Genomic DNA, 27,296 nt, shown 5'->3' with positions numbered 1-27,296 from the left:
AGTTGGGCTCTCCTGTGATAACCGTTTCCTGGTAAGGGTCTCTTTACCAGCCACCAGCAGTATATTCATTAAATATTTATCTCTTTTCAACCAATCTTGAGGTACATACTTTCTAAGGGTATTTCACATTTAAAAATGTCTTGTAGGGCATTGTGTATCCCACTCCAATTGTCTTTGATAACGGGGCAGTCCCAGAAAATATGATAATGGTTTGCAGTTTGATTTCCACAATTTCTCCAGCAAATGGAGGTTACTATCATAATGGGATTTCTGAGAGGGTGTAATAAAATATCTTATCAAGTTTTTCCATCCAAACTCCCTCCATTTTTGTGAACTGGTACATTTCCATTAATACCTCCATATTATTGTCCATTCTTCCTCAGATATAATTATACCTCCTTCCTTCTCCCATTTTGTTTTAATGTATGAAGTCGAATGTGTTTTTAAGATTGGACAAACTCTTATACACGCTTGAAATGATTCTACTACCGTTGTCTGAATTGTATGCTTTTCTAAGTAGCTCTATCAAACATGTACTTGGTTACATTTTTAACCCTCCTATTAACATACTGTCACATCTGTAGATACCAATAAAAGTCTTGTTTTTCTACTAAGTGTTTCTCTTTAAGCATTTCAAAACTGAACAGTGTTCCTTCTTTCATTGTATTGCAAATAGCTGTTATTCCTTTAGCTGTCCAGTCCTTAAATCTAGCATCCAATTTATTCGGCGTAAAATTCGAGTCATATGCACACCATTTAAGAATTGCAATATCTCCCTCTAGTTTATATTCTTTTATAATAGTTTTCCATATTTTAAGAGTCCATTTCACCCATGGATTATCAATAGTATTTATGTACCTTTGTAGGTTGTTATCAGCCAAAATTGCCTATGGGGCTGGGAAGTACCCTCTCCTCAATGTTTTTCCATTGAGCGTCATATGATGGTTTGCACCAGCATATCACAGCTCTCAACTGTGCTTCAAAATAATAATCTCTAAGAGAAGTGAGGGCAGTCTTCACACTGAATAGATAAAAATGTTGTTGCAGCAGGTTGATAAATATCAGTGTCTATTCTGAGGCAGTGGAAGGGGAGGTGCCAGAAGTACTCCTGGACTGGCAAGTAGATAAAGGAGTTAAAACGAGGAAATTGTCACCAAGACCAAAAACATTACCTGTATCCAGACCAGTAGGAATGGGTGGCCTAGTTCAGAAATGGTATCTACACAGTGGGTGATGGACTGTGGGGAGATTGTCACCATTGCCAGTCAAAGAGAAACTAATGAGCAGACTCAGTGATTGGTCTGGTGTTCCCTGCTTCCAGGACACCGGCATCAGTGATGGGGTCTGATGTTCCCCACATTGAGAACATCAGGATCAATAATGGGATCTGGTGTTCCCCACATCTGGAGCAACAGGATCAGTAATGGATCTGTGTTCCCTACCTCTGAACATTGGGATCAGTTACGGAGTAATGGATCTTGTGCTCCCGATGCCTGGAAAACCAAGATCAATATTTGGTCTGTGTTCCCTGCCTCCAGAACACCAGGACTAGTAATGGGCGTGCTGCTGTTGGGGTCAGCAATGTGTCTGGTGTGGCCCAGCTCTGAAACACCAGGGTCATCAATGCACACACCAGCCCTGAGAAGCCAGGATCTAATTCACGTTGCTACTGCTCTCTTTTCTGTGGGTGTCCTTGCAGGCATGTAAGGAATTAACGCAAGTGAATGTGACAGCTGCAGTCTCTAGGGGTAACATAAAATGAGTAAGAATGAGTTAATTATAATGTGCCATCTTTTAATTAATCTATTAAGCTAATCGTGCCATGTCTCAAATTTCTTTAATAGCTGCGCTGAAAACACTCTCATCATTGGACTTGGTGAGAGAACCTGTGGCTCCTCAGGACATGGATGCAAATGACAGAGGTCATCAGAGTTGTGACGAGCATTTACAGGAGATAGACCTCAGTCAACTAGATGTCTTCACAGATGGCTGGCAAGGTTGCAAGGCGACAGGATCAGAATCCACTGATATACAATTGAATAGCACCAGTGACAGCACCATCCTCGGTGGTATCAGTAGGATCAGGAATGCAGATGGCAGTCCAGCTTGCCACTCAGACACCACAAACTTGTCTAAAGAAAAGCGAGAACATCCTCAATCAGCTTGCCCTGAACAGCAACAGACAGCTGTCAGACAGAGACTGGCAGAGATGCACGGACCAGCCTCCCTGCACCTAACCTCAGCTCTGGCAGCACAAGCTGTTGCTCGCTCGCATACCTTTGCCAGCTTTCAAGAACAGACGTTCGGAGATGATGATGGCGATGACGATGATGACAGGGTGATGATGGCGGAGAAAAGAGGCACAACACTGGAGATTTTTGGAAAGGACACTGCATGTAATGATACTAAAATTTGAGCTTTGTACATGGTAAATAATGATTATAACATGATATTTATTTATAATTTTAAAGACAGGATGATGTAATGTAGTAAGTACTTATTTTAAAACAAAACACCAGCAATGTACTTATTCCTTTGAGTGTGGGTTTTCATTGTGAACCCTGTGTGAACACTCTGCCATCGTCATGGGAACAATGATCAGTGTCACAAGCAGTCAAGTAAATTACTATTTATTGTGCCTAAATGCACTGAGGTCTTGTGCAAAGGGTCTAGGTCATAAAGAAATCCTTTGGAGTATTGCAGGAATCTTGAATACCCTACATCATGCCCTAGTGACGCTCAGCCCTTCTTACCAAAATGCACCATTGTTGCTGATTATGTGGCTGGTGAAAGAAATATAGTGTATTCAATCAGTTCATCTTTAAACATCTCCAAAAATAGTGTAACTGTTCCTGAAACCAGACTCCTGCATTAGTAATCCAAAGATACAAGTTTAAATCCCAGGTCAAATTTGAAAGTTTTCATTCAATATTTTAAAATTTTAAATAAAAATCTGGCATCAGTAAAAATCACAAAATCCTATTCCCGTGAAGGAAGGAAATCGCAGCCCTTCCCTATAACTCCAGTTCCACACCAACCCTGTCCTGGCCATTGACCTTTACAGCCCAAGAATGAAATTGAAGGTGAGGTCACTGCATTCACTTTTTCTTCCCACCAACAAAGTTCAGTGACAAATCTGAGCCTTCTTTAGAATTTAAATAACCTCTGGAGTCACCAGTCTGCAATTAATAATTTAAATACAAAGGCCTAGATATTCTTTGGCTTAGGCTCACCTAGTACAACAAAATTCATCAAGACACATTCTTTATAAAAATGAGTTCAGAAAACTTTAGAAAAATTAGAAAAATTTTAACACCCTGCCAGGCATTAGGAGCATTTAAGAGGAAAAGATCGGTCGATGTTACGGGCTAGAACTCTTCGTCCTGACGAAGGGTTCCGGCCCGAAACGTCGACCGATCTTTTCCACGGATGCTGCCCGACCTGCTGACTTCCTCCAGCTTGTTGTGAGTGTTGCTTTGACCCCGGCATCTGCAGATTATTTTGTGTTTAGGAGCATTTAAGAAACTCTTAGATAACCACATGAAGGATAGAAAGATGGAGGGCGATTATAGGAGGGGAGGTCTAGAATTATCTTATATTAGGTTAAGCACAGCAGCTTGGGCCAAAGTGCCTGCACTGTGCTGTAGTGTTCTCTGTTCTAGCGACAAACAAAAAAGCTGCAGATGCTGGAAATCTGTAAAAGAAGGAAAACGTTGGAGATACTCGACAGATCAAGTAGTATCTATAAGAGAGTGAAACAGGGTTAATGTATCCGGTCAGTACCAAGCTCTAATGAAAGGTCCCAGTTGGAAAGTAAACAAGTAGTGTGATGAAGGTCTGGAGCAAGAGGGAGGGGATCTGGAATAGGGAGGAGACCAGAGGAAATATCTGTGATGGCGAGACTGATGAAAATAATGTTCCGTGAGAGGGGACATAAAGGCTAGTTAATTGTCTACAAAGATAGCATTAACAAAACCCAGCAGTCCGAATCTTTCTCTAATTTATTTTAGGAGACATTTAAATGTATACCAATGCCTGACAGGTCACTAATTAACTTGTCCCTCAGCTGGAGGAGGTGTAAATAGTAGATGGGTGAAAATAATCTAGCTGGATCTACAGGATATAAATCTGCATGCTGGAAATTTGTAATGAAAGAGAATTTGGTGGTTACCCAACAGTTCAGCAGTATTTGTAGAGAAAAGTCAAGTTAACATATAGGTTGTTAATCTTTCAAATACCAGTCTTTGCTTTTTTATGTTTCGCTCTTCACAAATGCTGCCTAACCTGCTGAGAATTTGCAGCGTTTACTGTTTTTCTTTCAATAATCTCAAGTTATTTACCCATTTCCTGTGGTGATTAATACAGGAATGTTATTGCAGAAATGGATTCGACCCTGACCTCCAGCACGCCTGTGTGGAGTCTGCATGTTCTAGCTGTGACCATGTGGGTATCTGTGAGTGCTCTAGTTTCTTCCCAAACCCCAAATAGTGGTTAGCACGACACTATAACAGCTTGGGCATCACAGTTTGGATTTCAATCCCAGTGTCCTCTGTGAGGGGTTTCTGTATAACCCCGCCCCCATGGAATGCATGGGTTTTCCCTGGGTCCTCTGGTTTCCTCCCATGGTCCAAAGATGTACCAGGTAGGATAATTGTCCTGTGATTAGGTAAGGGTTAAATTGGGGTTGTGGATTGTTGCTGGGTGGTACAGCTCTAAGGGCTGGAAAGACCTATTCCGCACTGTATCTCCAAATAAAAATAAGTAAATAGATAAATGTGAATGGGTTAGTAATTAACTGGATGTGTGAGTGGTAAGATCGTTTGCAGACAATACAAAGATGGGTGAAGGGGAAGGTAGTGTTGAGGAAGCAGGGAGTCTGCATCTGTGGAGGCCAAGTCATTGGGTATATTTAAAGTGGAGGTTGATAGGTCCTTGATTCGTCAGGGCATCGAAGGTTACAAGGAGAATGGTGTGAAAGGGATAGTAAATGGTCACAGTCATAGTCATACTTTACTGATCCCGAGGGAAATTGGGTTTCGTTACAGTTGCACCAACCAAGAATAGAGTATAAATATAGCAATATAAAACTATAAAAAAAATTAAATAATAGTATGTAAATTATGCCAGGAAATAAGTCCAGGACCGGCCTATTGGCTCAGGGTGTCTGACCCTCCAAGGGAGGAGTTGTAAAGTTTGATGGCCACAGGCAGGAATGACTTCCTATGACACTCTGTGCTGCATCTCAGAGGAGTGAGTCTCTGGCTGAACATACTCCTGTGCCCACCCAGTACATTATATAGTGGATAGGAGACATTGTCCAAGATGGCGTGCAACCTGGACAGCATCCTCTTTTCAGACACCACCGTCAGAGAGTCTAGTTCCATCCCCACAACATCACTGGCCTTACGAATGAGTTTGTTGATTCTGTTGGTGTCTGCCACCCTCGGCCTGCTGCCCCAGCACACAACAGCAAACATGATAGCACTGGCCACCACAGACTTGTAGAACATCCTCAGCATCGTCCGACAGATGTTAAAGGACCTCAGTCTCCTCAGGAAATAGAGACGGCTCTGACCTTTCTTGTAGACAGCTTCAGTGTTCTTTGACCAGTCCAGTTTATTGTCAATTCGTATCCCCAGGTATTTGTAATCCTCCACCATGTCCACACTGACCCCCTGGATGGAAACGGGTCACCAGTACCTTAGCTCTCCTCAGATCCACCACCAGCTTCTTAGTCTTTTTCACATTAAGCTGCAGATAATTCTGCTCTCACCATGTGACAAAGTTTCCTACCGTAGCCCTGTACTCAGCCTCATCTCCCTTGCTGATGCATCCAACTATGGCAGAGTCATCAGAAAACTTCTGAAGATGACAAGACTCTGTACAGTAGTTGAATTCCGAGGTGTAAATGGTGAAGAGAAAGGGAGACAAGACAGTCCCCTGTGGGAGCCCCAGTGCTGCTGATCACTCTGTCGGACACACAGTGTTGCAAGCACATGTACTGTGGTCTGCCAGTCAGGTAATCAAGAATCCATGATACCAGGGAAGCATCCACCTACATCGCTGTCAGCTTCTCCCCCAGCAGAGCAGGGCAGATGGTGTTGAACGCACTGGAGAAGTCAAAAAACATGACCCTCACAGTGCTCGCTGGCTTGACCAGGTGGGCGTAGACACTGTTCAGCAGGTAGACGATGGCATCCTCAACTCCTGGTCGGGGCTGGCAGGTGAACCAGAGGGGATCTAAGTGTGGCCTGACCATAGGCCGGAGCAGCTCCAGAACAAGTCTCTCCAGGGTCTTCATGATGTGGGAGGTCAAATCAGCCATGATGAAATGGTGGAACACACTCGATAGGCCAAATGGCCTAATTCTGCTCCTATGTCTTCCGGTCTAATGTGGAGTTAATGAGAATGTGAGTGGAATTTTTAAAAATAGGATTAATGTTGGTGTGTGTGCATGATGGTCAGTGTGGACTTTGTTGGTTGAAGGCCTTTATCTATGCTATTTCTCTGCTTCTGCTTTCCATGGAATATGCTGCTGTGTACTGTGAAGTCAAATTTTTATCTTGACCCTCATTTGGTGGCCACAGTTAAGTACTCTTTTAAATTGGTCTCAAGAATTTTCCTCACAATACAAAAACTAGCACAAACACTGAAATTGCTCAGAATTATTGAATTAATGTTCCTTAAATGCTAAGGGAATCTCTGCTTGGAACTGCTTACCCAATGAATGAATCAATAAATTAATCTTTAACATCGGACTTGTTTATTCCAAAGGGGTCATAAACCCACTGAACATAAGAGCTCTCACCCCACTAGGGATAGGGTTCCCCTTGTCCGTACCTACCACCTCACCAGCCTCTGGGTCCAACATATAATTCTCCGTAACTTCCGCCACCTCCACCGGGATCCCACCACCAAGCACATCTTTCCCTCCCCCCCACCTTTCTGCTTTCTGCAGGGATCGTTCCCTACGCAACTCCCTTGTCCATTTGTACCCCACAACCCTTCCCACCGATCTCCCTCCCAGCACTCATCCTTGTAAGCGGAACAAGTGCTACACGTGCCCTTACACTTCCTCCCTCACCACCATTCAGGGCCCCAAACAGTCCTTCCAGGTGAGGCAACACTTCACCTGTGAGTTGGCTGGTGTGATGTACTGCGTCTGGTGCTCCCGATGTGGCCTTCTATATATTGGTGAGACCCGACGCAGACTGGGAGACCGCTTTGCTGAACACCTATGCTCTGTCCGCCAGAGAAAGCAGGATCTCCCAGTGGCCACATATTTTAATTCCACGTCCCATTCCCATTCTGATAATGTCAATCCACGGCCTCCTCTGCCGTCAAAATGAAGCCACACTCAGGTTGGAGGAACAACACCTTATATTCCGTCTGGGTAGCCTCCAACCTGATGGCATGAACATTGACTTCTCTAACTTCCATTAATGCCCCTCCTCCCCTTCCTACCCCATCCCTTATTTATTTTTATTCCCCCCTTTTTTTCTCTCTGCCCCTCTCACTATAACTCCTTGCCTGCTCTCCATCTTCCTCTGGGCTCCCCTCCCCCTTTCTTTCTCCCTAGGCCTCCCGTCCCTGATCTTCCCTCTTCTCCAGCTCTGTCCCTTTTGCTAATCAACTTTCCAGCTGTTAGCTTTATCCCTCTCCCTCCTGTCTTCTCCTATCATTTTGGATCTCCCCCTCCCCCTCCCACTTTCAAATCTCTTACTATCTCTTCTTTCAGTTAGTCCTGACGAAGGGTCTTGGCCTGAAACATTGACTGTACTTCCTATAGATGCTGCCTGGCCTGCTGCGTTCCACCAGCATTTTGTGTGTGTTGCATAAACCCGCTATATCCAGATTTGTTTAAAGTTGCAACTGTTGATACCTGCTTTTTCACCTTCTTGGACTAAATTGCTTTACGGAATTTTAATTTAAAGTAGTCCTCATCCAACTTTAGGGTTTAAAGAGTATGATAATGTGTTAAGAATGGTGAACATTAAACTGTGCAGATTGTAGTTTGTTTTCATAATGTGTCCAGACTAGTGTTGAAGTGCATTACACAGTGAGATGTACTGAGGCAGAATATCCCCTCCTCCCCACCTCACACCCTCAATCAACCTATGGGGGCTGCTGAACTAAGAATTATTACCGGTGTTTGGGAAGGTAGCACAGCTGGACCCTCCTACAGGGAGGCAAAGTAATTCTATCGTGAATATACTGTGGTGAGGAAGCAGGAGGGGGTTGGTGGTGAGAGCTACAGAAGCATTCAAATTTTGTTCTACCTTAAGCTGATGCAGTGGAATTAGTGACCCGACAGGCTCTGGTAAACATTCAAGTGTCTTTTAAAACAAGTTATTAAATGTAGAAATGGAGAGAGATTTGCTGCTCTGCTGGTTTTGTTAATTGGAGACAGAGGGAAGACTGCAGATGCTGGAAATCTAGAACAATTCACAAAATGCTGGAGAAACTCAGCATGTCAGGCAGCATCAATAACAGGAAATGAATAGTTAATGTTTTGGCAATGCCCTACATCACAGCTAGAAAGAAAGAGGGCAGAAACCAGAACAAAGGGTGGGGGGAGGGTTATGGGGAAAAGTACAAGCTGGTGAGATGAGAATTTTTGGTCAAGATGGCGCCTGCGTACAACAGTCCTTCAGTTGACATCTTCTGGATAGATTGTTAAACCATATATTTCAGGTGAGCTCTGCTGCCGGGGAGGGGAGACTGGCTTTTTATTGCTGGTGAGATCATTCAGCTGCCCGAGAGGTGAAACTGCCTTTTTATTGCTGGTGAGATCACGCTGCTACCTGCGAGGGGAGACTGCCTTTTGATCACTGGTGATCACTCTGTTGCTGGAGAGGGAAAAGCCTGCTGCTGTGCCAGGTTTTCTGCGTTTTGGATATGGACTTGGACTATAGACTTTTTTGTCAGTCTTATAGTTTTTTTATATTGTGTTTTTTGCCCAATCTTTCTTGTTTTCTGTGTGTGGGGGGAGGGGAAATTGGGGGTCAGTGTTCCTGTTTTGTCTTTGTTCATTTTTTTGTGCAGAGAGAAGGGATTTAGGGGTTGATGATTGTGTTGCCATTCTTTTCTTTCTCAGTTTCATGACTACCTAGAGAAGAATTTCAGAGTTGTATACTTTGATAATAAATGAAACTTTGGTGATGATAGATGAATACAGGTGAGAGGGGATAGATAGCACTGCCCTCCAATCACGGACAAGTTATTTATTCTTGGCCTTTCAAAGTATTGTGCTTGCCTATTATCCCCATTGTATCCCGACTCCAGGCTCCCTGTCTCAGTGTACGTATTTCTAAAATGGTGTCCTTGTCTGCCAATCCCTCTTTTCATTTCTGTTCAAAAATGCCACCTTTGGCTTCAAGTTAAAACGTTGCAAGATCACAGACAAGACTACAAAATCCAGCCAAGCATCCACCACAGGCTTACATCAAAGCAGGAGAGCCATCTTGCAGCTGCACATTAAACCAAGGATGCATTTCAAAGATCTCACAGCACTACTTACAGTGGTATCCCAGCCAATGTCTACTCAACTAACCACTCAACATTAGGTTGGGGTCGGTTTATTTATGCTGTACCTCACAATGTTGATTGCACTTCAAAAGTTGCTCATTAACTGTAAAGCACCTTACAATGTTTCAAAGTTGGGCAGAATGCTCTGCAAATGTTCATTATCGCTGGGGTAAATTATTTTGTGTAAATCCCTTTACACCATAAGAATTTTGCAGAGGTCAGATTCGGTGGCCTTGAATTGTAGTGGAAGGTTGAAGGGAAATAAAGATTGTTGTAAATGCACAGTTGGGTAAAATCACTATTTATTTGTTTCAATGCATTTGAGCAGTGTTCACTGAATACACATTAAAGTCCTAGGTGTTAGGCAGACTTTTTTACGCACCTCTAAGATCAATCCAACACTTCCCTCCTACATAGCCCCACATTTTTCTATAACCTATTTGCCTAGCTAAGAATTTCATAAATGCCCCTAATTTATCTGCCTTTACCACCACCCCTGGCAGGATGTTCCACACACCCACCACTATGTATGCAAAAAAACATCTGTGACATATTTGACTCACCATTTGATCTATGTTTCATATCATCTTGTATACTTTTCCATTGAAATTCTATGACTGGTTTAACATGTATAAACTATCTAGATCTATATAAAAAGCTGACATAAAAATATAAAACACGTGTATTTTAGGCATATACACTCCATGCATGGATGAGCTGTCTGCTGTATTCTTCAAAAATAGTGCAGACTGCTCCAGATAGGTGAAAGTTAGCTGAGCATTTGTATGAGGAGGCAGTGACATACTAGGTATTATTGTGAAAGAGCAGGATTGGGACATTTTTTGAGAAGCTGCGTTAAAACAACACAGTGGACCAATATTGGAGGTGTGGGACAATGGGATCCTAGTGAATGTCAAAACAGCACTGGAGGAGCCGAGTACTGTGATCAACAGTCACGAGACAGCACACCCTGGTGCCTTCCTGGTCATTGCAGGGGACCTCAACCAGGCTAGCTTGAAGAAATCTGCCAAACTACCACCAACATGTCACTGTGGAACCAGCAGAGCCAACACACATAATCACTGTTACACCACCATCAAGCATGCTTATTGTGCCATCCCATACCTGCACTTTGGCAGGTCTGAACATGTGTCTGTATTTCTACTCCCCGCATATAGACAAAGACTGATAACTGAAGCACCAGTGGTGAGGACCGTACAGGGAGGTGGTAGAGGACTTTGAATCGGTGAATTGGACCATATTTAGGGATTCATCTTAAGATTTGAATGAATATGTTGCAGTCATCAACAGCTTCATCGAAACCTGTGTGGATGACTGTGTGCCTTTGAAAACATACCGAAAGTACCCAAAAAAGAAGCCGTGAATATAGCAAGAGATTTGCAGTCTGCTCTGGCCAGACAGTACCATACAAGAAGTCTGGGTGCGATGTGGATCTTGAGAGTGAAAAGGCAACTCTGTATGAAGTTAGAGGCATAATTGGATGCACATCCACCTTGGCAGTGTTTGCACTCAATTACGGTGATGCTTCAGTCCCCAACAAGCTCAGCAGACTTTAGGCACTCTTGAAAGAGAGAGTGCACTACAGCTGTGGGAATCTTCAGTGCATCTGATGACCCTGCATCCTTCTCTTGGAGGCCGACGCCAGAACACCCTTCAAGAGAATGAACTGGAAAGTGTCAGATGGTATACCTGGCAGGGTGCTGAAAACACGTGCCAGTCAACTGGCTGGAGTGTTCAAGGATGCGTTCACCCTTTCTGCTACAGTAGGAGGTTCAAAGGGACATAAGAAATGGGAGAAGAATTAGGCATTTTGGCCCATTGAGTCTGCTCTGCCATTCCTTCATGGCTAATTTATTATCCCTTTCAACCCCATTGTTCTACTTTCTCTCCACAACCGTTACTGTCCTTACCAGTTAAGAACTTATCAGTCTTTAAATATGTCTAATGACTTGGCCTCCACAGCCATCTGTGGCAATGAATTGCATGGATTCACCTCCCTCTGGTTAAAGAAATTCCACTTCATCTCTGTTCAAGTCCATTGTCAAGAATGAGGTTACGGAGTACCTGGAGGCATATGACAAGATAGGCAGAACTCAGCATGGTTTCCTTAAAGGAAAATCCTGCCTGACAAACCTATTGCAATTTTTTGAGGAAATTACAAGTAGGCTAGACAAGGGAGATGTAGTGGATGTTGTATATTTGGATTTTCAGAAGGCCTTTGACAAGGTGCCACACATGAGGCTGCTTAACAAGGTAAGAGCCCATGGAATTACGGGAAAGTTACATACGTGGATAGAGTGTTGGCTGATTGGCAGGAAACAGAGAGTGGGAATAAAAGGATCCGATTCTGGTTGGCTGCTGGTAACCAGTGGTGTTCCACAGGGGCCCGTGTTGGGGCCGCTTCTTTTTACGTTGTACATCAACGATTTGGATTATGGAATTGATGGCTTTGTGGCTCAGTTTGCTGATGATATGAAGGTAGGTGGAGGGGCCGGTAGTGCTGAGGAAACAGTCTGCAGAGAGACTTGGATAGATTGGGAGAATGGGCAAAGAAGTGGCAAATGAAATACAATGTTGGAAAGTGTATAGTTATGCACTTTGGTAGAAGAAATAAATGGGCAGACTATTATTTAAATGGGGAGAGAATTCAAAGTTCTGAGATGCAACGGGACTTGGGAGTCCTCGTACAGGACACCCTTAAGGTTAACCTCAAGGTTAATTCGGTGGTGAAGAAGGCGAATGCAATGTTGGCATTCATTTCTAGAGGAATAAAGTATGGGAGCAGGGATGTGATGTTGAGGGTCTATAGGCACTGGTAAGGCCTCACTTGGAGTACTGTGTGTAGTTTTGGGCTCCTTAGTTAAGAAAGGATGTGCTGACATTGGAGAGGGTTCAGAGAAGATTCGCTAGAATGATTCCGGGAATGAGAGGGTTAACATATGAGGAACATTTGTCCGCTCTTGGACTGTATTCCTTGGAGTTTAGAAGAATGAGGGGGGACCTCATAGAAACATTTCGAATGTTGAAAGGCTTGGACAGGGTGGATGTGGCAAAATTGTTTCCCATGTTGGGGGAGTCTAGTACGAGAGGGCATGACTTAAAGATTGAAGGGTGCACATTCAGAACAGAGATGTGAAGAAATTTTTTTAGCCAGAGGGTGGTAAATCTGTGGAATTTGTTGCCACGGGCGGCAGTGGAGGCCAAGTCATTGGGTGTATTTAAGGCAGAGATTGATAGGTATCTGAGTAGCCAGGGCATCGAGGGTTATGGTGGGAAGGCGGGGGAGTGGGACTAAATAGGAGAATGGATCAGCTCATGATAAAATGCTCCTTTGTCTTATGGTCTTAAAGGGGCTGTGCCCCTAGTCCTAGACTACTCCACTACAGGAAACATCCTCTCCATGTCCACTCTATCTAGGCCTTTCAATATTCAATAGGTTTCAATGAGGTCTTACCCCCCCACCCCCATTCTTCCAAATGCCAGTGAGTACAGACCCAGAGCTGTCAAATTCTCGTGTTAACCCTTTCATTTTTGACCCGTGATCATTTCTGTGAACCACCTCTGGACCTTCTCCAATGCCAGCAGATCCTTAGATAAGGGGCCCAAAACTGCGGTCTGAGCAATGCCTTATAAACCCTCAGCATTACGTCCTTGCTTTTGTATTCTAGTCCTCTCAAAATGAATACTACCATTGTATTTGCATTCCTTACAACTGATTCAATTGCAAATTAACCTTTAGGAATCCTGCACGGTCTTCCAAATCCCTTTGCACCTCTGATTTCTGAATTTGCTCCCCGTTTAGAAAAAGTTCACAACTTTATTTCTTCTACCAAAGTGCATAACCATAACTTTGCTACACTGTAATCCATCTGCCGCTTCTTTGCCCATTCTCCAAATCTAATTCCTTCTGTAGACTCCCTGTTTCATCAATACTACCTGCCTCTCCACCAATCTTTGTATTTTCTGCAAACTTGGCCACAAAGCGTTTGACGTTTAACATGAAAAGAAGTGGTCCCAACACCGAGCCCTGCACCCACAGTTAGCCAGAATAGGTCCTCTTTATTCCCACTCTCTGCCTCAATTGTACCAGTGCCTAGGAAGAGTGGAATGAGCTGCTGCAATGGCTTGGCCTGGTAGCACTCATCCACTACGATGAAGTGCTTTAAGAGGTTGGTCCTGACTAGTATAAACTCTTGCCTGAGCAAGGACCTGCCGCCACAGCAGATGTACAGTGGACGCAATCTCACTAACTCTCCACAGGGCTTTGGATAAGCTGGACAACAGTAGTACATCCCTCAGACAGCAATTACAGTTTGGTGTTCAACACCATCACTCCCTCAGTACTAATCAGCAAGCTTCAAAACCTGGGCCTTTGTACTTCCCTCTGCAAATGGATTCTTGACAGACCACAGACAGTACGGATTGGTGATAACCTCTCCTTGCTGACAACCAACAAAGGTGCACCTCAAGGATGTGTGCTTAGCACACTGCACCACTCTACACTCATGATTGTGTGGCTGGGCACAGCTCGGAAACCATGTACAACTTTGCTGATGACGCCACTGTTGTTGGCAGAATCTCAGTAGGAATGAAATAGATAGGCTGGTCAAGTGGTGGTTAATTGCCTTAGGTGAATTATCTCTTAGTGTAGGTGCATGATAGTTGATGGGGATGTCAGGGAAAATAAGTTCCTGGGAAATAAGTGGGGAATGGGATTGATGGGAGTGCACCTTGCGGTAGCATTGAGTAAATAGGCTTAATAGATTTGCCACAGCGGATGCCATTGAGTGGGTTGGAGATGGTTATGCTCACATTGCAGCAACTGCCTTGTAGGTACCTTATGACTGGGCTCCACTTGTTTCTCTTAACCCCTATTGGGAGTCTGCAATGTCCAATCTCTGGCCACTCCACGTAGCTGAAACTTCTCTGTAAGTTGCCTTAAGAAATGGCCTGAGAGATTTAGGGATCTGGGGTTAGCACAGTAATGTAGCATTGAGGTAAAATGTCTAATATTTCCTTATTGGCTGGAGTATGTGTAAGGGGAAAATTAGCTCCTGCTCCTATCTGGGACGCAATAATCCTTAACTATCAACTTAATCTTCATTTTATCCCAAGACAAAAGCCCACAATAGCATGTGGGCGTAGGAGTTTAATTCCAGCATCCTCCATACGGAAGTTTGTACATTCCTTCCCAGCGTCCAAACACATAGTGGTTTGTAGGTTAGTTGGTCATTGTAAATTGTCCCAAGATCAGGCGATGATTAATTGGTAGGATTGTTGGGCAGTGAGACTCGAAGGGCTGGAAGCATTTATTTCTTGCTGTACCTCAATAAATAAAATATATAAGATATAACCCTCTACATCAGGATAAGGAATCTACTGTCAAACTCCAGAACTGTCCACTCTATAGGACACAATCTACTTGGATAGTTTGTCTGAGGAAAGTCTACAATGTAGAAGCAATGTGTACAAGTTACCATGATTAGACTAATCTGAGGCAGGGCATTCTCTGCATTCAAATTAATTTCATTCTGATAATGCAGTCTCTTATAATGTTATATTGAGAGATATGAGTTATCGTGCTTTTCCTACCGTTGCAATCGCCTCTCTCTAAGAATTACCATCTCCAAACCACTCAATTGCATAAGTAGTGCCAAATCCACCATCAACAACATCCTCAGAGTGGCTATCAACCAGAAATTCAGCTGGGAACAGGGAGCATCTGCAGCGAGTGCCTCACCTCCTGACAGTCTTTGCATCATTTACAAGACACAAGTGAAGGAGTGTGAAGTAGCTTTCACTTGCCTAACATAACCTGTGAGAAGCTGGTGGTGGGTAACCTGACTATCTGCTACAGTCCTGATGAAAGTGCTTCCATGGTGCTGTTGGAGAAAGAGTTACAGCAATTCACACGGTTGCTTGGATTTCCAGCATCTGCAGATTTTCTCTTGTTTTAGAGATCCAGCATTTCTTTTTTAAAATTTCATCCAATGTGTGGCATCATGGTTGGATTGATGCCGGGGGTTGAAGAGCCCATCCTGTGATGTACTGCAATATATTCTTTGGCTCATTTAAGTCTTACTATCAGGCACAAATTCAGAGTAGGTACAACAGTGCCGAGACCAAGGGTGGCGATGGTGATTGCAGAGCTCCGTGCTAACCGCAGGAATTAGTGAGGCCCAGACATTCAAATACAACAGCCTCAGTCTTCCGTCTTTCACCACTGAACTGGTGGACATCCCCTCTGGGGCATCAGCCAAGTGGCAATCCAAGGGCATTGGTAAACTTGAGGAGTCAAACAGGAGATCACAGGCTTCACCAAATTTCCCAGCATTTAATGGGGAAATGCTCCCGGTGCCTTCCCAGTGCAAAACTACAGGCTTGGCAAAATCAATGCCGTGCAATTGGCCATGGAAAGAACAAGTGGGTTCATTTTTGTGTTTGATTTAATCAGTTGTTTTTAAATATATTTAACTTTGTAATTGTATTTTACTATTTTAGTATTTTTCCAAATGTTTAAAATAGTTTTTAAAAACACAGTTTTGGTATTTGTCATCAGTGTCCAAGCATGTTTGAATGGTTGTGATGTCAGGCTTGACCTCAGAGCCTCACTGGCTGGCAAGGTATCTCCCTAATGTAGGCCTGTCCAATCAGCAGGGAGCTATCCTCTGGCAGAAGGATGCTGACAGAACAAGCATCCCCAGTGGGCTGTTTACTGTTGAGCTCTGGTAAGTTAGATCATTCCCTCTGAACGTGCACTGTAATGGGGCAGGAGATTTATACTCCTTTCCGATGAGATGTTAAACCAAGGCCCAGCTTGGCATCCCACATGGATTTAAAATATCCTTTGCTTGTTTTGCAGATTGGCCCAATGTCCTGGCAGGTGCTTACTGCTCAGCTGAAGTCATAACACTACCTGGTCTTTATCTCATTACTATTTGTGGAATCTTCCTGTGTAAACATTGGCTGCTGCATTTCCTGTGTTACAGTTGTGACTCCATGTGGAAATCAGTGGCAGGAGCAGTTTGAACATCTACCTCAACAGTGCTATCGTGACCCTAGGAAGTTATTTCTTTGCGATATATTCTTGATAACATTGCTTGTCTTACACAGTATGTGTAGTGGTGATAAGGAAGTTCCCTGGTGTGAACCCAGATCAAGAGGAACGAGTGTGATTGACGATATTGAAATCTGCAGAGATGGAGTGGGATCGGATCACAACCTCCTCTTCTCAGGTTGTTCCCGGGACGTTGCTTCCACTCTGGAGCTGTGGGTTCTGAGGTGACTGATGGCGCTGAGGTGGGAGCTGCAGACTCACCCACCAGTGGGCTAGAAGATACCTGAGGGACAGCAGGCAGGTAGTTTGTGAGGCGCTGCTTACCCCGGCTTCTGTGTTCTCCATTCACGGTCTTGAGGTCCTCCATCCCATCCGCAATGCTGCATAAATACATAGATTGGTCACAGGCCAGAGGTTCCAAGAGTTTGGGGAGGGGGGGAGGGGATGCTGCATTTCTTCAAGGAGGTTTTGAGCATATAAAGTCAGAGTTGTATAGGTCAAAAATCAGATCTTTAGCCCATTACTTCCAAATTTCTAACCTCTCACCTATGCCTTCCTATTTTAGGAATTTTGTGTCCTTCTATCAGGACTCTTAACCTGCTTCACTCTAGGGACACAACCCAGCCTATCCAATCCTCCTTGTAATTGAAATCATCTGATCCAGACAGCAAATTGCTGAATCTCCTCTGCACTGCACACTACACTCCATCTGAGGCACAACCAATGTTTTATAAAGTTGTAATGGGCAACCCTTATATCCTGTGCCATTTGTCTTTTTCATGAACCAAACACTTTTCGGGATCTATGGATTTGTACCCCAAGGTCCTCAGTTCATCAACACTTCACTATTTACTCTATATGTCCTTCCCTTAACTGACCTTCCAAAAGGAGTCACTTGCCACTCGTCAGGATTAAATTTCTTCTACTCCCCACTTTCCAGCTGATCAATACCCTGGTGTAGCCTAAGACAATCTCCGCTGTAGCTGGTCACGGGTAAGCAGGATATTGGTCTTGGAGAGCACACTGATTTCCACTTGTCCTTCACTTTTAGGTCAGGTATTTTTAGAGGCAGCGCTGTAGGAATCCTGGTCTGACAAGCATAGAGGAGGCAAGTATCACTGCTGTCGGGCAGACGACTAGTTTCATACTCACCTTAGATCCTGAAGTTTGTACATGTCTTGAGGCTCATGAGTCAGGATTTTATGTCTACAGTTTTAGCGAGGAGGATACCTGACCAGTGAAGCCTGGGGGTGTGGCTCTGAGGCACTGATGCATTCTCAAATGTTATGGATATTGGTGAATGAGTAGATATCTCCCATCAAAACAGGCAGCAATAAAGGCTTACACTTATCTCTTATCTTCCATGATTCCATTGCTTCCGCTTGTGTTTCACATTCTGATCTGGGAAACATGACAGCCTATTTCCACACAGCACAAAAGGATAAAGGAATCCTTGTTGGAGGTTTTGATTGAGGGATAAGTAATGATCAGGAAACCAGAAACATTCCCCTTACCCCTTCTGGAACCGTGCAGGGATTCTTTTGTGACCAGCTGAGAGTGCAGTTCAGGCCCCAGAGGTTTGACTCTGATTATACAGAATAAAATAGAATGCACAGGCATAGAGAAAATTGCACTATAACTGTATTAGATTGGAAATGAATGGTTTATACCAAGCACAGCTAAATGTTTTGACCTGAAGGGGAAAATATCTGCATTAAATTAAAGCCAGAAGCTCTATCTTTCTGTAAAAATATCTTCAGTAACAGATCTTGGTTGTATGAATTTTAGGCAAATGATCTTTAGTGTGTTCCTTGTAGAAAACCAGTTACAGCTGACTCAGCAGCTGGGCTTTGTGTGTGGGGAAAAACAAGCCAGAAGCTAGTGGAAAACTACAAGATTAAGCATGCTTGCAGTGAACAGGGAGCCCCTTCCGTACCACTATATTTGGTCTGAACAAACAAGAGTAGCACAGTAATTTTTATCAAGTGGTACTGCAGAAATTGGTGACAAATGCTAGGTGTGAGCAATAACCCAAATTACTGCTCAGGCCGGAGGTGTCAGCCTTCCACTGCACGGTCCCAGAGTCCAGATGCCATTCAGTACAACATACTACTGCAACAGCCACTTCGCTGAGACAAACTAAACGCGATGAAGTTCTGGATTGTCGCAGCCCTGCAAAAGAAAAGAAGGATTGATTGTTATTCTGACACAGTCTAGGTTATTTTTACCTTCCTCCCCTTGACCTGGTGACTGGTAGAGGGTGCAGTCGTGGCTGGTAGCTACGCTGTAGGCAGCTGTCTACTGATGAGTGTACTTTTGGCAATGGATCAGGATGTGGGATCGGTTGGGAAACTTCCTACGTCTGAGCTCCCAGAAGGAAACATCGTCGCCTTTCTCAGACGGCACTCTGACCCGTTGGAACTGCCACAGCTGTTAACTCGGAGCTGGTTGTGAGTTAGGCGCCACACCAGCATGATTTGTGCTTAGTGGATAGACTGGTCAACCTTCATGAGGTTCTGTCAGTAGTCTCGTGATAGTGAGATGAGAGACGGACGGATGCACAGCCAGGACTGCTTAGGTCTTCCCCATGGCACATGAAGGAGTATTTCTCTGTGGGTACAGTTAAAAACAGCAGGAAGATAAAACCATAAAGAAGGTTGAAGTTTTTTTAGCCACTCAATTATTGAAAAGAGTGTAAATCCATGGAGATGGTACAGCACAGATCGACTTGGGATGGGAAATTATTGTTATGAGAATGGTTTGAAATATTGGGATTACTTGTAGTTGACCAGGAAACCTCTGGAAATTTGATAACTTAAATTTGTTTTTTTAATATAAGGAAGTTTTAACTGGGTTCCTTGGAAAAGAATATAGCACGAATGTGGGGGTTGAGTCATCCTATAGATTAGACCTTAGAACATAGAACACTACAGGCTATTTGGCCCACAATGCTGTGCTGACCTTTTAACCTACTCTAAGATCAATCTAACCTTTCCCTCCTACACAGCCGTCCATTTATCCATCATACTTGTGCCTACCTAAGAGTTTCTTAAATCACCCTTATACATCTGCCTCTACCACCAACACACTTCCAGTGTAAAAACTTAACTCTGACACCCCCCTATACTTTCCTCCAATCACCTTAAAGTTTTGCCCCCTCGTATTAGCCACTTCTACTCTAGGAAATCCACTCGATCTATGTTTCGTCATCTTGTACACCTTTGTCAAGTCACCTCTTATCTTCCTTCTCCCCAAAGAGAAAGGCCTCGCTCACTCAACCTCTCCTTATAAGACACGCTCTCTAGTCCAGACAGCATCCTGGTAAATCTCTTCTGCACCTTCTCTAAAGCTTCCACATCCTTCCTATAATGAGGTGACCAGAATTAAACACAATATTTCAAGCGTGGTCTAACCACGGTATTATAGATTAGCAACATTACCGTGTGGCTCTTGAACTCACCCCCCACTCCCACCGAACTAAGGCCAATACATCATACACCTGATTAACAACCCTATCAACTTGCACGGCGACTTTGAGTAAATATGGCTGTGGGCCCCTTGATCCCTTTGTTCCTCCACACTGCTAAGAATCCTGGCCATTAACCCCATGTTCTAACTTCCAAAGTGATTAGAAGGGTTTAAGATACTGGGATTACTTGTAGTTGACCAAGAAACCTCAGGAAGTTTGAAAACATAGTTTTATATATATAGGAAAGTTTTAACTGGGTTTCTTAGAAAAGAATATAATCCTCATGTAGGGTTTGAGTCATCCTGTGGACTTCTTCAAAGAAAGCTGTTAACATCACTTGTGTCTGATCTGCACATAAGAAATGGATGATAATGGATCCACTTTCTATTAGCATCAAGGATCGTTGGAACAATACAAAATTGAGATTGTTCCAACTACACACGTGTTATGGCAAACATGGGCAGATCGCTATGGGAAGAGCACAGGGAAGTGGGGTTCGTATTGGATTGTGTTCACAAAGCCAGCATTGTCACTGTGTCTGTCTACATCAGGGCACATCCCCAACCATCCATATTGCCAGCAGTTCCAGAGAGCTGAGATGATGTAGAGCAGGAATAGACAGATAGCCTTTCCTATCTGGCTTGGCACTCAGGGACATCGAATCTTTCTCACCTGTCAGAAGTCGGAAAAATGCATGTGCCTGGCAGAATAGAGGCTTCAGATCTGGGTCTCTCGCGATGGTCCGGTTGACTAATCGAGAGCCTCTTGTCCAATTCGGTACCTGATTGATTGTAATGAAACGAACTGGGGAAAGCAGAAAAGAGTTTTAGTTGTTTAATCCAATTCAGCAAGAGCCTAAAAGATTTATGTTACTACAATAAATTCATTCTCCCTTAAGGTCAATTGAATATGAAGTTAGATGTCATCCTACATCAAAGTTCAAAAGGTTCAACGTAAATTTATTACGAAAGTACACATGTGTCACCATATACAATGCTGAGATTCATTTTGTGGGCATACTCAACAAATCCAATAACCATAGAATCAATAAAAGACTGCACCATCTGGGCGTACAACCAGTATGCAAAAGACAAAAAACTCTGCAAATATAAAAGAAAAAAATGAGCAATAAATATCGAGAACATGAGATAAAGAGTCCTTGAAAGTGAGTCCATAGGTTGTGGGAACAGTTCAGTGATGAGGCAATCGGAGTTCAGTGATCTAATGAAGTTATGTTAGATGATAATACCAGAAGAATGGGTACCATCGGTAGCAGCAGCAAGATAATCTCATCCACACACACAAAATGCTGGAGGAACTCGCTAGCCCGGGCAGCATCTATGGAAAGTGAACTCTGCAGAAAGCAGAAAGTGGGGTGGAGGGAAAGATTTGCTTGGTGCTTTATTTCAAAATGTATACATGATACAAACTGTGAAGTGTAGTAAACTGTGATAGAAGTCATTGTCTTCAGCCCTCCCACCTTTTGCTCTGCTCACCCGTCTCTCACTCCATTCCTCTTAGTAGGACCTCTGCATGTCTGATCCAGTCTGTTGTCAGACTTGATGCCACTGGTAGGTCTGACATGTGTTCTAACCATATACTGTAGATGAGTCATCTTTAAGATGGCGTATTTCCAGATCTGTAACATCAGCCAACTGCCTCCAGCATCTGCCCTAAAATACTCTTCAAGTTGCTCACTGTCTTATTTGATAACGTTCATTTGATGCCTGTGGAAATATTTTCTATGCTAAGGGCAGTGTTGTTAAAGTAGACAGCAGCAGCAGCAGAGAGAGCTCCAGGTGAAATGGTGAGTCAGATAATCAGATGTAGGGAGTTGGACGGAAGCTTGAAGAGAGGCAGTGGGCCATCGCATGTTGCTCAGCAGTGAGTGACCCACGTCTGCTATTAATTACTGGAAAAAGGCTGTGCCTACCCAGTGAAGCTACAACACTACAGCACAGTACAGGCCTTTCGGCACACGATGTTGTGCCAAATTTTAACCTCCTCTGCGATCAATCCCACCCTTCTCCCCTACATAGCTCTCCATGGCCCATCATTGCCAAGCGTTTCTTAAATGCCCCTGATGTACAGTATCTGCCTCTACCACTGGCCCTGGCAGGGTGTTCCATGCACCCACCGTTCTTTGTGAAAGACATTTCCCTTTAGCAGTGCGGTCACTCGAGTTGAGTGTGATGTTCTCCCGAGGGGTTGTCTATTGGTGGCTGCGGGGTCCACGTTCATGGTGTGGGTGGGAGTAAGTGGTGGCTGTGGTTAGTAGTTGGGTCTTTCGCCTGCAAACTCTCTCCTTTTGCAGCTGCTGCTGGTTCTCTGCAGCAGAGCTCAGGTCACTTTCACGTAGCGCTGCTCCCTCTTGAACGTATTTCCTCCGGTTATATCTTGTGAGTGGAAAGTCTTCCCAGTTTCTAGATATAGTGTTGAATTTCTTCAGATTTATTTTTGACGTTATCTTTGAGGTGTTTCCTTTGCTCACTAGTGGTTCGCTGACCTTCCTTCAACAGAGGGTAAAGGATCTGTTCCAGGTGTGAGTTAGGCATCTGGGTGACAAGACCTAACCATCAGAGTTGGTGCTGCTCATTTAGGCCTCCTCCAGTACGCTGGTCTTAGTGTGTCTGTCCTTCCAGATGATCCTCAAAATTTTTGGTGGCATTGTTCCAGGGCTTTCAGGGGTCTACTGTCAATGGTCCATGATTCAGCTCCATGTAGGGAGGATGGCGGCTGTATAAACCTCAAGTTTTGTTTGAACCTGTAGGTCGCGGTCTTCAAACACTCTTCTTTAATCTTACATAGGCTCCACTGGCACTACTCAGGTTGTGGTTGATCTCCAAGTCGATGTCAGCTTTCGAGGAGAGTGCCCTCAAAGAAGGTGAACCAACACTCCTGCGGCACATACACACCCAACTCCTGAAGGTCAACTTCCCTCAGAGCTTAGGTATGCTCTAATATTCAAGAAGAAAGACAATGTAGATTGTGGCAATTACAGAGGCATCTCCCTCCTGTCAACAACAGGCAAAGTGCTTGCACGCATCCTTATCAACTGACTTCTTACACTATCTGAATTGCAGACAAGATCTTCACAGCACAATTACAGGAAAAATGCCATGAACAAAGACAACTCTTTTTACTTGGCTGTTGTAGATTTGATAAAGGCATTTGATACAGTGGATTGCCGAGCTCCCTGGCTGCCCTGACAAGTACTTACAAATACTGAGGCTACTGCATGATGGTATGTCAGTCAGAGTATTCAGTGCAGTGGCTCTGATCCAGAACCCTTCACTGTCAGCGCAGGAGTCAAACTGGTCTGCATCATCGCACTCACCCTATTTGTCACCTTCATTGCTGTCGTCCTTCACCTCATTGGTCAAGACCTGGCACAGGGAATCCCAATCTTGTATTGAATGGACAACAGGCTTTTCAACTTCAACTGGTTGAAGGTTCAAGGCCAAGAACAAGGTCAGCACTCTCACTATCACGGAGCTTCAGTATGCCGATGACAACGCCATTGTGGCACATCGGGCCCTGGGTCTTGTCTTCATTATAAAAGACACGTCCTAAATCGACCACTGCCCATCAGCCATTTATCCAACCCTCAATGAAAATGTAAACATATGTGGCAACCCCTACACTTTCCTCCAATTACCTTAAAATTATCCTCCCTTGTCTTCGCCATTTCTGCCCTGGGAAAAACTCTCCAGCTAGCTGCTCATTCTACGCCTCTTATCATCTTGTACACCTCTATCAAGTCACCGCTCATCCTCCTTTGCTCCAAAGAGAGAGCCCCAGCTTGCTCACCTATCCTCATAAGATTCACTAGGTGGGATACATGTTCTTGACCTGGCTAAATCCTTTATGACAACGTCCTGAAAAAATGACAGGGTCTTTGTGACATAATGGGTCAGACAGCAGGGTAGGTAAGGGCCAGGCATGGGTCACCCACAAAGTCCGTTACTCACAAACCTCTCACAGCAGACTGAGCCAGGACCCCCTCTAGTGCATGTAAGAATAATTATAAACATCCAAACCTATGCCTGAAACATTTTAAAAAGGCATTTAAAATTTGAATTGTATTTTTTATTTTTATGTGGCTGTCACAGCTATTACTCTCAACTGAAGTTACAGAGGAAGTGTTGCCCTCTCCCTGAAGACTTCAGGCTTGGAGGTTATTTACAAGGACAGGAAAAGCTGATGACTTTACTTCAAGGCAGAGCATTTCACTGATCACATCATAGAAATGCAAACAACAGGAATTCTGCAGATGCTGGAAATTCAAGCAACACACATCAAAGTTGCTGGTGAACGCAGCAGGCCAGGCAGCATCTCCAGGAAGAGGTACAGTCGACGTTTCAGGCCAAGACCCTTCGTCAGGACCTTCGTTAGTCCTGACGAAGGGTCTCGGCCTGAAACGTTGACTGTACCTCTTCCTAGAGATGCTGCCTGGCCTGCTGTGTTCACCAGCAACTTTGATGTGTGTTACATCATAGAAATGGTTTGTTTCCCTGTAAAACTCAGGCCAATATATACTAGGTGATACAGTCCCCAGGGTTGTTTGGCAACATAGGGAACTGCATGTTTATGCACCTAACCTTTGAAAAGGTGGTTTACAAATACACTGAGTCAAATGAAAGCAGTTATGCTAAACTTTTTAAAAAATTGAAACTTAACCAGTGGTTTATAATTCACTCACTGACGTAGGCATAACTAGCAAGGCCAGTGTTACCCTCATTCAGTGCTCCTGAGGATGCAATGGAGAGTCACTGTGGTGAAGGTTCACCAGCTGGACTGTTGGGCAGACAGTTCCAGGTCTTGAACCCACTGAAGATGAAAATACTAAGCACAAGAGATTCAGCAGATGCTGGAAATCCAGAGTAACGTCGACTGCTTATTCCCCTCCATAGATCCTGCCTGACCTGCTGAGTTTCTCCAGCATTTTGTCCTTGCTGCCTCTCTACACTGATGCCTTTTGCCCACATCGTCCATATCTCCCTATCATCCCTAGTTAAGTGCTCTGCCTTCTTCCCACAGTCCAAAGGTGTACCGCTTAGTAGGTTGATGGTAAATTGTCCTGTGATTAGGTTAGTGTTAGATAGATAGGTTGCTGGGCAGTGCAGCTCTTGGGCCAGAAGCTGCTACTGTGTGATCAAGAATCTCCAGAGGGGAAGGCCCCAAATCCTTGGCTTTGCCTATTGCCTGGGCTGGGGTCGAAGCACTCGGCAGAGATGGTGCTCGGTGTCGGAGGGCTGGTTGGAGGCTCGAAGTTTTCGGACGGACTCAGAGTCGGCTGTGGTCGGGTGCTTCCAGGATGCTGCATCGGCAAGTTTGCGGCGCTGGAGGTTCATGGCAGGAAGAGTTTCTCCCTTCTACTGTCTGCGTGAGATGGTGGGGCTATCGTGATTTTGAGACTTTTACTGTGCCCATGGTCTGTTCTTTATCAAATTACGGTATTGTTTTGCACTGTTGTAACTATATGTTATAATTATGTGGTTTTTGTCAGTTTTTCAGTCTTGATTTGTCTTGTGTTTCTGTGATATCATTCTGGAGGAACATTGTATCATTTCTTCATGCACACATTACTAAATGACAATAAAAGAGGACTGCATGTCCTCATAATCATAATCATAATCTCAAAATAAAAAAATAAAATCACTGTATCCCCGGTCAGTGACCACTGATATATCATGGGATCACCATGACAGTGATCACTGACACACCACAGGATTTCCAGGATCACTAAATTAATAACCCTGACATGTCACTGGATCACCATGTCAGTGGCCTGTGCCATGTCACTGATCTCCAGGAAAAGCTAACACAACATCGCGAAACACATTTCCTACTTTAACTCTGAAGACTTTTGCACAGTTCCTTTGTTATGAGTACTTTTGGCAAACTGATACTGTTCACTTAAATGCTTCAGGAACTTATAACTAAATAATGAACATGAAACCAAAGGATGGCTGATCAAATACCTGAACCTGAAGTCATGGAGCAGGTGGTGGCCTGTTAAATAGTCTTCATAAGTTTTGGCTAATTGTTTCTTCAGATCCTTGACAGTGGTACTGTATCCATTAAAAATGTGGTCAGCAAACAGCAACTTCCCTCCAATATACATCTGTTGGCAACAAGGAAGGTATTCATAAATCAGTCAATATTTACCCGTTCCACCTCTGTGACTACCAGCTTTGAACATCCCTCACTGTGAGCCGAATGAAGTAACTGCTCAGTGTTCCTTACAAATTTCTCCACAGTTGCAAGTTGCAAACCAAGGGAGAAAAACGAGTATGTGGCTTAATTCCTTTACTGTGTTTGGTAGCTCAAATCTCTGTGATGTGTTGGCTCTCATCTGTTGGCTTTTAATTTGGGAACCACACGGGATTTCCTTCTGTTTTAAAGGCGAGGAGCGGAAGCTATTACTTAATGTTATGGTCAGGTAACCAGGATGAACATTTATACATAAATAGAAATGTTGTTTTAGACCGAGCAGCTCAAGAAACTGGCGCAGCAGTTCTTGATCCATACACACAAGAATTTGCATAAAAATATTAATGCTCCATTAGAAAATGTTTATATTTGCATATTATTTCTTAAATCCCAGCATTGTTACACTTAGTGACAGAATCCACAGCTCTTTGGGGGAAAAAGATTTATAAGGTTACTCCTTGTTTCAGTAGTTGCCCCTTACTTTGAGAGCAAAACCCCTGGTTCCGGATTCCCACACTGGGGAAGAACACACTTCAATTGCCATTCTTCTAAATTTCAGACAGTATAAGCTAACTCTGGGTGGCCCAGTAGTGTAGAAGGACGTCCCTTTAGAACAGAGATGAGGAGTAATTTCTTTAGTCAGATGGTGATGAGTCTGTGGAATTCATTGCCACAGATGGAGGCCAAGTCATTGGATATATTTAAAGCGGAGGTTGATAGGTTATTGATTAGTAAGGTCATTAAAGGTTACGGGGAGAAGAAAGGAGAATGGGGTTGAGAGAGATAATAAATCAGCTATGATGGGATGACAGAGAGAACCTGAAGGGCTGAATGGCCTAATTCTGCTACTCATATCTTGTGACCTTATGATAGTGGTTAGCATATCACCATTACAATGCCAGCCGTGAGATCGGAGTTCAACTCCCTCCACTGTCTGTAAGGAGTTTGTACGTTCTCTCTGTGACCGTGTGGGTTTTCTCTGGGTGCTCTGGTTTCCTCCCACAT

At 43.9% G+C, this 27,296-nt stretch overlaps 2 protein-coding genes across 3 annotated transcripts in view; one reads left to right on the top strand and one right to left on the bottom strand.

Moving 5' to 3' along the window:
• The window catches only part of vezt (vezatin, adherens junctions transmembrane protein), a 119,279-nt gene extending 109,480 nt beyond the window's left edge, over positions 1–9,799 (top strand). For both annotated transcript variants that reach the window (XM_063072260.1, XM_063072259.1), the window contains exon 12: positions 1,845–9,799. In XM_063072260.1, coding sequence (XP_062928330.1) covers positions 1,845–2,416 — 572 coding nt within the window. In that variant the 3' untranslated portion in view covers positions 2,417–9,799. The remainder of the gene's footprint in view (positions 1–1,844) is intronic.
• A 7,638-nt stretch (positions 9,800–17,437) lies between these two features.
• Positions 17,438–27,296, bottom strand: part of LOC134359156 (uncharacterized protein C3orf20-like) — a 42,560-nt gene continuing 32,701 nt past the window's right edge. The window contains exons 3-5 of the mRNA XM_063072105.1: positions 26,060–26,202; positions 20,748–20,879; positions 17,438–18,778 (exon numbers count right to left, since the gene is read on the bottom strand). Coding sequence (XP_062928175.1) covers positions 18,703–18,778; positions 20,748–20,879; positions 26,060–26,202 — 351 coding nt within the window. The 3' untranslated portion in view covers positions 17,438–18,702. The remainder of the gene's footprint in view (positions 18,779–20,747; positions 20,880–26,059; positions 26,203–27,296) is intronic.

This window comes from Mobula hypostoma, chromosome 20 (genome assembly GCF_963921235.1).
Source record: "Mobula hypostoma chromosome 20, sMobHyp1.1, whole genome shotgun sequence".
In the NCBI taxonomy this organism is placed as follows: Eukaryota; Metazoa; Chordata; class Chondrichthyes; order Myliobatiformes; family Myliobatidae; genus Mobula; species Mobula hypostoma.
This window is presented reverse-complemented; position numbering and strand designations above follow the sequence as displayed.